Source organism: Planococcus citri, chromosome 2 (assembly GCF_950023065.1).
Source record: "Planococcus citri chromosome 2, ihPlaCitr1.1, whole genome shotgun sequence".
Taxonomy (NCBI): domain Eukaryota; kingdom Metazoa; phylum Arthropoda; class Insecta; order Hemiptera; family Pseudococcidae; genus Planococcus; species Planococcus citri.
The window spans coordinates 67,346,790-67,359,866 of NC_088678.1; the positions used below are offsets into that span (position 1 = coordinate 67,346,790).

The window sequence follows — 13,077 nt, forward strand, 5'->3', positions numbered from 1 at the left end:
TAGTGATCAAAGGGATTGATCAGACCGCTCTTCATGTTTTGAAATTGCATTTTTTTCCTCCCATTTTCTTACTGTAAATTTTTTTTTCTTCAGATTCACTTTCTCAATTAAATACGAATAGTAATTAGCCTTATCAGTTGAAAAATATTTTATTTAATAAAGATTAATAATCTTTTAGCGTAATAAAAACCTTAAAAGTATCTAAATTAATGAACATATTTTTTAGAATCGAGTTTTGTCATTTTAGCTTTCAATGGGCTGTGTGAGTTATTCAGATTGTTGTTCAACGTTGAAAAACATTGTAAGGAAATTTCTCTGCAGGGTTCGTTTTCTCAGCATCGTTATTGAATGGAATCCAGCCTTTGTATGACTCTTTTATTGCAGCCCAATCTGATGTATTTGCGATTTTACGAGTAATTTCTTCCAACGGAGTTTCTAGCTCGCATGTTTTTCCAACTGTTTAAAAAAACAAAAAAACAAAAGCAATAGAAAAAAATCAGCGTTTTATGGAAAATGAAGCCAAGACTCAGTTTGAAGGGGAACACTATTAGGTTCAATCAAAGCCTTATTTATGAAGATTTTTTTTGTTAAACAGATAGGATTGTTAAGAGAGTTTTTATTTCATGAATTCTTTTCTCCCTTACGATGAAAAAATTCACAGTTGAGTCAAATTTTGAAAATGTTCAGCTCTCCATAAAACTAAGTGAATTTGTATCCATCAATTCAACTGTGAAAAAATGGTATTATGAAATTCAGACATGGTTTGTAAAGTTTCTTTCCAGACTAAAATTGTTTTTGGTTCCCTTTAAAAATAATCGTGAGCACGATCCGGATTTTTTTTCCAAGTGATGATTTCTCATTCCCGATAAAGAAAGCATCCCACTCGCTAAATCTTATCTAAACGTAGATACGAAACTTTAAAATGCAAAAGCTCTTTAATTTTCTACATAAGTAGGTATTTGATTTGGAGAAAAACTCACCTTCAGCCGACGATGGTAAAATAGAAGACGCGATAGCAGCTTCTAGTCCATTCATCATCACCTCAGCTTGACGAATCGTCAAAGATGTATTCGCCTTGGCTCGACTAACTTGGTAAAATTTCGCCTGCACATAGACGCAATCGCTACGTTCTTTTTTCGATATAAAAAGACAATCCACATGGAAATTCAGTTTGAGAGGTGGTTCGTCCTCAAACCCATAATCCAGAGTCATAGTTCCTTCGACGTTTCTAATCATCAAGGTATGTGAGAAAATACCATTACCAGATTCTATTTGATTCTGAACCTTGAAAGATTCCAGATTCGATAATCCACTGATCACGATACGTTTCAAAGTAAAACACAAGTAAGGGGTTTTTGGTATGAGGTAGTGGAATTTTCTTGGATGATTGCAGAAATCCGGATGTCTGGTCAGTATTTTATTTTTAGGCAGGCTGTATGCTTGAAAAAGCTTACCAAGGGATTGGATGAATTTACGATTGTGTTTGAGATTCTCACGTAGCATTAGTGGAAATATGGGAGTAATTTCTTGGGTTATTTTTTCTTCTTCTTTTGACGAAATTGTATTGGTTTTATGACGCTGACGTGCCAAGTGCGTTTTGCTTACGTCATCATCCTCATTTTCATACGAAACGTCTAACTCTGAGCTGTCTGTGTTTGTTAACGGGTCAATATAATTACTCGTATCACTAGGTGGGTCTAAACGGTAATTTTTTTGATGTGAATCTTTGCCGGAGGTTTCATTTGCCAAGTCTTTTTCAAAGCTGGTCCATTCCATTGCCTGAAATTGAGTTGATTATATTTTTGTCAATTGAGAAATTCATGCTAAGTCGAGTAATTTTTCTAAATTCATTATGTTCACGCTTACCCCTTCATACTGAACGTGTTTCTGCTGGAAATCATTGTACGTGTACGAAAAATCGTGGGAAATTTTCATCAGGTCGAGTTTAGTTGATGATTGGTTGTTGACAACAACAAACGTCGTGTTTTCAAATTCTAAATAAGCACTGAAGTCGGCATATGGTTGGTTCTTTTTCTTACATAATGTTCCTTTTATTCTTACGCCAAATTGTTCGAGTGTTATGCGCTATGAATGATGAATTATTAATACGAGGGTTGTTCTCGAATTCGTGCACAAAACGCTGTATCTCGGAAAATATTATAGTTAGAGCGATGATTTTTGCTCGAGGAGGTTCTCCGATGTCTTATGTATCTTTTAGTGCATGTTTCAATACTGTACCTTGCACGCCGTGGATTTTGTAGCGTTCCGCGATGAGCTCCGAAACGGGCTCGGCTCGGTTGACGATACTGGAGCAACAAATAAGTACACAAAACGCCGTAAGTCGAAAAGTTCTTTATTAAAAGTTACAAAATTTTAAAGCCCTTCAATATAATCCCCGTTCTTTGAGATGACCTTGGTCCAACGTTCGGGCAGCTTTTCTATTCCGACTAATAGCCCATCCCGATTGAGTGCTCTAATCTCTCGGGTCACTGCAGCAGTCAAGAGTGTTTGAACTGGTGAAACGATGTCCTCGGAGGTTCTCTTCCAGCTTCGGAAAAAGGTCAAAGTCACACGGACTCATGTCAGGGCTATAGGGGGGGTGTTCCAACACCTCCCAACCCCAGGTGTTGAATAAATGCATGACAGGAGCTTTACCACGTAAAACTTCGACTTTAATAAACGCGTGTTGCTCCAGTATCGTCAACCGAGCCGAGCCAGTTTCGGAGCTCATCGCGGAACGCTACAAAATCCACGTCGTGCAAGGTACAGTATTGAAACATACACTAAAAGATACATAAGACATCGGAGAACCTCCTCGTGCAAAAATCATCGCTCTAACTATAATAGTTTCCGAGATACAGCGTTTTGTGCACGAATTCGAGAACAACCCTCGTATGTAGGTTGTATGTCTATCTTATGTAGTTGATTCTGGTTGATCAAATTACAAGTATCTAGGTAAAGTGTGATGCTTACGATTTTGTTTTCGGGGAATTTCCAATAAATTTGAATCGATGGTTGGTACGACTGGTCCCATTCGTGCGACTCTGACTCTGACTTCGACTTACTCGAATCACATATCTTAACTTGACGAAATTCAATATTTTGGAAAAATAGCTTCGGTCCAAAATTATCCAATGTTTGGCTGGAATTGTATTCAAATTCGTCCAGATGGTACAAACTTAATTTACCGAATAAATCTTCAGCATTTTCAGCATCGATCTCAAATATCTTGGATATCCAGTCGTCTACAGCTTTTGTGATGTCATTCTCTAAATTTATCGCCTTTGTGGGGATTATTTCTGTAATTTTGATGGTAATTTTTAAAATTTCTTTCGTGTTTTTTTTGGGGCTATTCATTCAAGTATACGATGTATTAATTTATGATATATAAAATAAAATTTGAGTTCTCATTACCTTTGAATTGAAACAGCAAGAGGATTAAAATTTTTATTGTGTGATTCAGATACATATTGGATGAAAGTTGGCGCACGTTTACGCTCACGTAGAGTACCGCATGAGAGTTTATAGTAATTTATCAAAAGATAACATCGAAATTTCTGTGATTAATTTCTGTATGAAAATACAGATAGTGTTTGGCTAATACAGATGTTATAATAGCTTATGGATGTTTGTAAAAAACATTTCTAGCTTATTTTACCTTCAGATACACCCCCTCCACGACCCTTCAGCAGCCAGTGGGCAATTTTCTTATCAACTCATCTTTTTTTTTTCATTCAATAAAATTTTAGCATCTTTAGAGTGATTTTAAATGGTAGGTATATTTGAGAATTTCCTGGTATCGAGAAGATTGAAATAGATTTCATTTGTGTTTGAAATTTTTTTGTTATGGATGCGCAATAACACTATAGTATACGTTGCGTTGAAAAAACGCGTTTCGAAAAAATGGCAACGGCACTTAGCATACTTTGAATTTCCACAATTCAAATATTGAAGGTTTGCCGATTTTTCATATCCTGTTTATTCCATATAGGTACATTTTCACTCATAGGGCTTTTCTAAACAAATAAATTAGGTAGTGAAGGCAGCTGGCTGCTATTATTTCGTAATTTTGCCTTCATTAAATGGAATCCATTCTTTGTAGCTTTCCTGTACAGTTTTCCAATCAGATGTATTTGAAATTTTAATATTGTTCAGTGGTATCTCTCGATCACAAATCCTTGCAGCTGAAAAAAATACGGATTGGTTGCAAATTGTGATTTGTAATTAATTAATCATTATTGTTAATAACATATAGGTTGAAAGCTTGAAGAAAATAAGAAGAAGATTGCGTGCTGAAAAGAATGTCGAGAAAGGAACGACAAATGTATTTTTGGTGGGATAGGGGGAGGGGGTTAGAAATCTCAATATTCCCGAAAGACTAATCTAAGAATCTCCAAGTCGTATCAAAATTTTTTATATTTGATGCATTTTAGAAATTTTCAAATCGAATTTGGGATCGACCAAAGCTTTGGAAAATTTACACCAAAAGAGCTCAATTTTTTTGAAAATTGAATTTCGTAAAAAAAAACTATAGCTTGAATATTAAAATTTTTCAGGCTAAAAAAATCATCTGTCTACATAAAAATTGAAAAAAAACAATTTTCAAAAGTGTTTGTTCTCATTTCGCTCAGACCATTTTGTTTTCCTTTTCCAAGCGTGAATTTTTCACAAAACTATCTTATTAGATTCTGAAAATTTTAATGGCTATAAAAATCAGCTTCTCACATCAAAAGTAATGTTCGACATTCTGTAAGTATTTTGGAAAAAGGAGAAGTTGTTTTAAAAGTCGTGGCACTTCTTTTGAAAATGGGGGGAAGGAGAGGGGGTAATTTTATTTTCCTGCGTGGAAAAAAATATTTCTGAAAAATTCGCAAACTTGAATTATTTTGAATAGTTATCTGTCGAAATCCTGAAGATTTGTATGATACGAAATTTCATTTTGAAAAGTGCGAAAAAATATATCAAAAAATTGCGAATTTCAAAATGTCAGTGACTAACCCTGATGGCAAAAAAATTTTAAATGCTAAAAAAATGTTTTTTTTTTTAATGACCAAAACAATTGGAAAAAGTGTAAAAAAATCATAAAAATGTCGCGAAAAATCGCAAGAAGTTGCGAACTTGGTATTTTTAAAGTGGTAGACATTCTTCAATTATTCAAGAATTGTAAGAAAAACTGCACAAACGTAGATGAAAATTCCTTTTTTGTTGCTGGAAGGTGGAAGAGGGTCAGTGAGGTGGAGTTGAAAAGCTGAAATCCCCAAAAAGCACACCTGGAACACCCTCCGAGAGTGTACATGCCAAATTTCAGTCACTCAGGTCGTTTGAGAGGTTGAGGCGTGGCTCAAGGTTTTTCAATATCAAAAATAATGAAAACTTCCCATTTTCCCCTTTCAAATTGCTCTAGAGTGTCAATGTTATGGATATGTTTTTTAACTGCTGATTTCCCTATTTTTGACTTTTTTGACCTTGTTCAACCCCTTCCCTCTCTTTTCCTTCAGAAAAATTGTGCTACTGCGAATTTTGAATCTAGGTCATCCTTAGCCAAAATATCTTCAATGCAACGTCAACCCAGGACTATTCCAAATTTTAGCAAATTTTGTGAAAATACCTTCAGTTGAGATGATTTGTGACTTCAATGTTCGGTTTTCAAAAAGAAATTGAATAATGCAAGGTTTGAAATGGATGCATATTAACTTACCATTCATAGACGGGAATAACGATAAAGCTATAGCTGATTCCAGTCCATCCATGATGACTTCTGACTGACGAGCATTCAAAGAAACGTTTGTTTCTGTTCGAGTCACAGTGTAGTATTTCGCCTGGACTAAAACGCATCCACTGTCGTCTTTTTTCGATACGAAAAGACAATCTATTTGGAAATTCAGCTCCAAATCGGTTTCGTTGTCCGATCTGTAATCCAAAGTCATCTTTCCTCGAACATCTCTTATGAGTAAAGTATGTGTGAAAATTTCAAATGGCCTGCGAATGAGTTTGAATGATTTAAAATTCGATAGTCCACCTATGAAGATGTTTTTCAGAATAAAACGATGAACAAAAGTATGCTCGGGTATGAAGTAGTAATATTGATGCGGGCTGTTTATGAAATCCGTATGCTTTGAAATTATGTCTTTTCTGGGCTTCTCGTATACTTGGAAAATATCCTTCAACGCTTGAGCAAAATTTCGATTTTTGTGTAGATTTTCGAGCATCATTGCTTGCGAAGCAGACATTATTTGTTGCGCTAGTCGTTGTTTATCACTTGTTGATACATTTTCATCGGACCGATATAAATCCTGGAATTGAATTGTGATTAAATTTTGTTTTTAAGTAACCTTAAATTTCCATTGAAAAATGTTTTTTCCTTACCGGTGTAAATCTTATCCGATTTTCAAGATTTTGGATATCATTGTGTGTATGTGTAGTATTATACGCAAATTGCAAATCGCCATCTTCGATGTGCGACCTAACAGCAGTTAATGTGAAATTACGGAAACTAACAGGATCTGCTACGATTATGGACAAATTCTGGCCTTTGACTGCGCCAACGTCAATCATCCCTCTTAATATGAAACCGAAGTCTTCGTAAAATAGACTCTGTGTAATTATTCGTGAGAATGATAATTAGTTTGGGAGTCAAACAGGTTCAATTTTTGACCTAACCTTGAAAAAAAATTGCATGTGGTAGGCGCTTTTTTGCAAATATCGGTACTTAAAGGTCTTCTAAACAACGATATGGGTAAAACCTCCTATTTGCGGTGGTTTTATCCTCCCTCCCAGGGGAAGCTCAACTCCCAGAAGACGGATCTCTTACGTTAACGTGTTTTTTGATAGACCATTAAACACAGACATTTACAAAAAATCGCCAACTACCTTACCATTTTTTCCTAGGTTAATTTCTTATTGATTGTGAACTACTTTTATGAATTTCAAAAGTTGAATCTGGTACCTACCATTTTATTTTCAAGAAATTCCCAATGCATTTGCGGAGGTGTTAATTCTTCAGCTTCTATGTTTTCACATCTCCACATGGTAATGTTATGAAAGAAAAACTTTGTTTGGAACGAGCTCACATTTTCGCTGATATCGTATTCGAACTCCTTCAGTTTAAAGTATTCCATTATTGAACTTAATTCGATTACATTCTGGACGTCAATTGCGAATATATTGGTGATCGAGTCGTTTACATATTTTGTGATATCGTTTTCGGAATGTGTAGCTGGCGTTGAGGAAACACCTACAATTTTTGAATAAAAAATTTATTGAAGAATTATTGAAGATACCTGTACCTGAAAATGAATATCAGAAATTTCTTCATTGCATTACGAAACATCAGTATTTGTTGAATATAATCACCTTTTTCTAGTTGCAGTAAAATGAAAAATAAAATCCAGGTTTTGTCGCGAAAATACATCGTTTTGTTCGAATTTGCTCTTGTTTTTTTTTACGTTATTCGTTCGAGTTGTTAAAAAACTTGATTTATCAGTATCAGAATGATGTAAACCTTGATATGGAAGTGTGTTTCAACTGTCGAATGTGATGATAAAATTCTTGGTTTTTCAATTCTACAAAAGTCTAAAAATCAATTTGGACAATTTTGGTTACCACTTACTTTCAAGGGTTTTAGACCAAATCTTAGGTGGACCATGTTGAGTGATTCCCTTGTCAGTCAAATATTTTGAATTTCGCAGGAATTGATGAAAATTCTCGCGAACAAGCCTTTTAAAATTTTTTAATATCACTATAATGTAATTTATTTTAAATTACCTGCATCATTTTTCAAAATCTTTTATGTATGTAGTTGAAATTGTTTGAAAATCATTTGGAAAAAGTTCTTGGCACATATTATGGGTTGTAATGAAAAGTTGTTGATATAAATGGCAAAAATGATGAAGAAGTGGACATTTTTTACATTTTTTTATTTTATTTTTTACTTTTTTGGCAAACTGTAGGCTTCCTTGTTCACGAATGATGTATGGACCATATTATATTATTAAATAGGTACATTGAATGTATTATTTTTCAGCTAAACTGCATTTCTGTAGCTGTTGTTGTTTCTGAGCCACTTTGAAAATCTCATTGTGATGTGAATAAATTTTGTAACTTACTATAGTCGTCATTAAATGGGATCCATCCTTTGTAAATTTCTTTTATTGTTTCCCAATCGGATGTGTTTGAAATTTTAATGTTGTTCAACGAGGTCTCATGATCACAAATTCTTGCAGCTGAAAAAAAATCAAGATGGGATTGGTTTTTAGAAATTGATGATCAACTTTTGTAATGCAGTAGTTGGGTGAAATATTAAAAATCTGATCAAGCAGAAAAAACCAGTTAGAGAATAGTGCTAACGTGTCTTTTTCCTTCATATTTTCGAAAATTCAATTTCTTGAAAAAAAATCAAAAAATTCTTATAATTTATTGATGAAAATCTCGAAAAAATATACCTGATTTTTTGGAAATGATTTCCAAAGAGGTGTGCTTTTTGCTTGAATCATTAAAATATTTCTCTTCGAAAAAAATTCTCGCTTTTTTGTTGGAAATTGGCAGAAAAATATTTTTTTTGCTAATAGTTCCAAAAAGTCCTGCTTTTTGCTAAAATTATGAGTTTTGCTTTTGACAAAAATCTCGCTCTTTCAGAAATTGACAAAAATTGTCGTCTCACTTTTTTCGAAAAAATTTTCAAAAGGGTCCCTTGTTCTCCAAAAACTGCAAAAATCACGTTTTTTTGCCAAAAATTTCGAAAAATTATCATTTTTTTGCAAATAAAAACTCCCAATTCTTTTCTAAACTTGTCCTAAATTTCAAAAAAATATACCCATTTTTTTGGCAATAATTTCCAAAAGTGTGCTTTTTGATTGAATTGTTAAAATATTGCTCTTCGACAAAAAAATCCTCGCTTTTTTGTCAGAAAAAATGCCAAAAAAGTATTTTTTTCCAATCATAGTTCTCCAAAAGTTCTATATTTTTTTGCTAAAATTATGAGTCTTGCTTTTAGACAAAAATCTGGCTTTTTCAGAAATTGACAAAAATTTTTGTCTTCCTTTTTTCCAAAAATTTTTCAAAAGGGTCGCTTGTTCTCCAAAAGCTGCAAAACTCTCGTTTTTTTGTCAAAAAGACCTTCTTTTTGCTTAAAAAGAAATTCTAGTTGTTCCAAAAATGACGAAAAAGCATTCTTTTTATAGAAAAATTGCTGAAAATTGCCCTTTTTTGCAAAAAAAAAATTCCATAAGTCTCATTTTTTTTCAAAATTGTCTTAAAGTTACAATTTATTGCCAGCAATAATTCCCAAATAGATTCCCCTAAAATTGTCCAAAGTCTTGCGTTTTTATTAAAACGTTGCAAAATAGTCGAATCGTGACTTTTTAGGACTGTGACCGAGAGATTGCTCTGGTTATACTACTCAAGAGTGGTAAAAAAAATCACGATTTTTTTTCCAAAAAATACTCTACTTTGAGAACCCCTGGCTCAGCTTCCTAAACGGTTAGAAAGTTCAAAATTTTTCTGAATAGTTTTCCCTTAAAATGGATTTCCTCAATAATTTCCGTCCAAATCCAGGATGTAAGTACATATTTTCTACAACCTTTTTAATTCGCGAAGAGCCCAGACAGAGCTTGAAATGAATAATTAGGAACTTACCCCTCATGGATGGAAATAACGCAGAAGCCATGGCTGATTCCATCCCATTCATAATCACTTCTGACTGTAGACCACTCAAAGAAACGTTGGTTTCTGTTCGAGTCACAGTGTAGTATTTCGCGTGTACAAAAATACACCCACTGTCGTCTTTTTTCGATACAAAAAGATGATCTATTTGAAAATTCAATTCCAAATCGGGTTCGTTTTCAGATCTATAATCCAAAGTCATCTTTCCTCGAACATCTCTTATAAGTAAAGTATGAGTAAAAATTCCCGATGTCCTACGAATCAATTTGAATGATTCGAAATTCGATAGCCCACCGATGACGATGTCTTTTAGAGCGAAACACATGAAGGGATATTCCGCTATGAGGTAGTAATACTCTTGCTGGTTGTTCATGAAATCAGGATGTTTGGAAATTATTTCTTTTCTGGGCTTCTCGTACGTTTGGAAAATTTCCTCCAATGAACGAGAAAAATTCCGATTATTGTGTATATTTTCGAGTATCATTTCCAGAGAAGCTGGCATCATTTCTAGCGCTAATTTGTTTAGATCAGTTTGTGTTAAAGCGTTACTGTTATTGTACCAATTTATTCGCTGAAATTTGAATTAGGTACATAGGTAAATTTTACTCTAATTGAATGTTTATAAATCAGTTTCTAATTTTTTTGCTCACCGGGATAATCGACATCCAATCTCTGAAACCGCTGTATGTGATATTGTATGAGAATTTCAAATCGTCATTTTCGACGTTTGATCTAACAGCAATTAATGTGAAGTTTCTAAAACCAGGATAGGCTCTGATTATTGATGAATCTTCGCCTTTGACCGTGCCAATGGTCGCGTCTAATGTGAAACGGAGATCTTCGTAAAATAAACTCTGCGAGGTAAATCGTGAGGAATATCATTTAGTTAGAATCTCAGACTGTGAATTGAAGATTTCACGTTTGATTCTGGTACTTACAATTTTATTTTCGAGAAATTCCAAATGTATTTGCGGAGGTATCCATTCTCTTGGTTCTGAATTGATATACGTTACCATGGTAATGTTCTGAAAGAATAACTTGGTTTGGAATTGGTCCACTGGTTTGCTGATATTGTATTCGAACTCCATTAGTTTATGGTCTTTCACTGTGGAAATTATTTCGGTTGCATTTTCAACGCCAATTGCGAGTATGTTGGTGATCGACTCGTTTAAATGTTTTGTGATGTCATTTTCGGAGGATATCTCTTGCGTTGAAAACACACCTATGATTTTGGAACCAAAAAAAGGTTGGAAAATGTTAGGTATTTATCATTGAGTGAATATCATTATTAGTTTCTTTTTTCATCGAATGAATAAGTATATACGGGTATTCGGAGTGTTTGTTGTAAATTACCTTTTTTCCGTTGGAGTAAAATGAAAAATAAAATCCACACTTTCCTGTGATAATACATCATTTTAATGAAAGTTTCCTTTCAATGATCAATTACTGTGTTGATTTTCAAGCAGTAAGTAAAGCAACTGAATTTGCTTGTGTATTTTTTTCTTCACTTGATTCGTTCAAGTTATCAAATTTATCAGCATCAGATTCGACTCTTGATAATTGTAACCAAGCAGGGCCGAATTTCTCAATACTTGAAACTAGGTGGATGTCTAGAGTAGCAATATTCGAGGGATAATGAATTTTTAGTGGAAAAAAATACCTTAATTTAGTCAATTTTATAGTTGAAAAAAAAAATGAAAAGAGGGCGTTCTAGATTTCATGTTTAGCAGTAAAGAAAGTTCGTGGTTTCCCACAATTGCACGATTGGTGTTCATTCTGCAAAATAATTTTGAAATGAAAAAAATTATGACAAAAATCAATTTGCAATATTTTTTTTGCATGGGAAATTGGGAGCATTATCTTGTTTCAATTATACGCAATGGTTTGTCGATGTTGTGACCTTTTGTCACTGAAAATGTGTCCAAAAATACACCATTAAGTTAAATCTGAGCTGTTGAATTTAATTTTTCAATTTTTGGCGAATTTTTAAAAATTCAAATGGTTTGTTTTCTATGAAAAATATGAAAAATTAGGTCAAATTGAGGCCTAGTTCATGTTTTTTATATTTGTTTATCACTTTAATCGATTGGCAGTGTATCTAACAGGTAGTGAAAGTAGTGAAAAAGTAGTGAATTTAGTTAGAAAATGTAGTGAAAAATGAAAAAAATCATTAATGCGTTCATTTTTATTGTTTTTTTTTTATAATTTTGATTGAAATGTGAAAATATTTTGTTTACTTTTCTTCTAATTTAAATTTTGCTAAAAGTTTTCTTGTGTAAAAGTTGACTTTGTTATTTTTTTTGCGTGTTAGGGGAGGGGGGGGGGTTTGAATGGAGAGTATTCTGAAAATTTGGTTGGAAAAAAGGTGAGAAAAATGTGGTGAAAAAGTATTGATTTTTTCAAAAAAAATTCCGGTAGGTACCATGATTGGTGACAGTTTTAGGCCCTTTTGATGCCCCCTCCTGTAGATTTTCAAATTGTTCAGTTCTGGAAGAATTGCGGAGAAAAAAAAACAACATGAAATTGGACATAATTATTTTTGATACAGAAAAATATAAAAATCTGCTAGAGACTGCAGAAGGGCTCAAAACCACCAACAATCGATTTGAAATGTCAAAAACAAGATATGAACCAAATTTTAACTTTCTATCTCGAATTCATCAAATTCTGATTTTTCCAGAAGAATTACCTAAAGCAATTTTGTGAATTCTTAAAAATTAACCAAAATTTAAAACATTAAATCCAGCGACTGAAATTTGACTTGTTTGTGTACTTTCCTGATGCCCTTTCGACTTCCTCAGTTCGACCCATGAAAATTTTTGAAATTATAACCCATTTTGGTAGGTCGCATGATATTTTTTCAATAATTTTAATACCAAGAATCATGACTCAATTTCAAACTAGAAATTCTTCAGAAATGCTCGAAAAATATTTTTGTCGAAATATTTAAATTTCACATTTTTATCTCATTAGTGAAAGTAGTGAAAAAATAGTGAATTTAGTCAAATACATAGGTAGGTAGTGAAAAAATCAAAAAAATCAGTAATGCGTTCATTTGCATTTTTTTTTTTTTTTTATAATTTTGATTGAAATTGAAAAAATACTTTGTACGTACAAATTTTCTTCCAATTTCAATTTTTTAAAAACATGTTCCTGTGAAAAATTTGACTTTGTTAATTTTTTTTGAATTTATTTGGGAAGGAGGGGGTCGAGTGGAGAGCTTTCTAGGTTGAAAAAAGTAGCGAAAAAGTAATGATTTTTATTCAATACAGGCATATAAACGCACAATTATACCACCAATACTAGACGCGAAAAGTGCGTTTTTATGAGCGACTAAAGGAAACGAAAATAATGTTCACATTATTGTCCTAGGAAAATAATAAACATTCATTACGTGGCCGCACTGCTCGAATCCTA

The 13,077-nt window shown here is 33.2% G+C and overlaps 1 protein-coding gene across 1 annotated transcript; it reads right to left on the reverse strand.

The window, feature by feature from the left end:
- Window positions 1-130: 130 nt before the first annotated feature.
- Window positions 131-11,319, reverse strand: LOC135837301 (uncharacterized). Its single transcript, XM_065352526.1, has 13 exons — window positions 11,014-11,319; window positions 10,599-10,882; window positions 10,311-10,514; window positions 9,634-10,231; window positions 8,106-8,222; window positions 6,951-7,234; window positions 6,367-6,594; window positions 5,699-6,293; window positions 3,415-4,184; window positions 2,974-3,299; window positions 1,867-2,085; window positions 981-1,779; window positions 131-456 (listed from the first exon to the last, which is right to left on the reverse strand). The coding sequence occupies exons 1-9, from the start codon at window positions 11,072-11,074 to the stop codon at window positions 4,057-4,059; spliced, it is 2,499 nt and encodes an 832-aa protein (XP_065208598.1). The 5' UTR covers window positions 11,075-11,319; the 3' UTR covers window positions 131-456; window positions 981-1,779; window positions 1,867-2,085; window positions 2,974-3,299; window positions 3,415-4,056.
- Window positions 11,320-13,077: the final 1,758 nt, after the last annotated feature.

What these genes read in the sequence shown, in the direction of transcription:
- LOC135837301 (XM_065352526.1), bottom strand. Translation starts at nt 11,074, where the DNA reads ATGATGTATTATCACAGGAAAGTGTGGATTTTATTTTTCATTTTACTC. An exon ending in AATTTCTTGAAAATAAAATG is followed by an intron (nt 6,595 to 6,950) that starts GTAGGTACCAGA and finishes ATAATTACACAG; the next exon opens with AGTCTATTTTACGAAGACTT. An exon ending in GTTATTCCCGTCTATGAATG is followed by an intron (nt 4,185 to 5,698) that starts GTAAGTTAATAT and finishes TATTTTTTTCAG; the next exon opens with CTGCAAGGATTTGTGATCGA.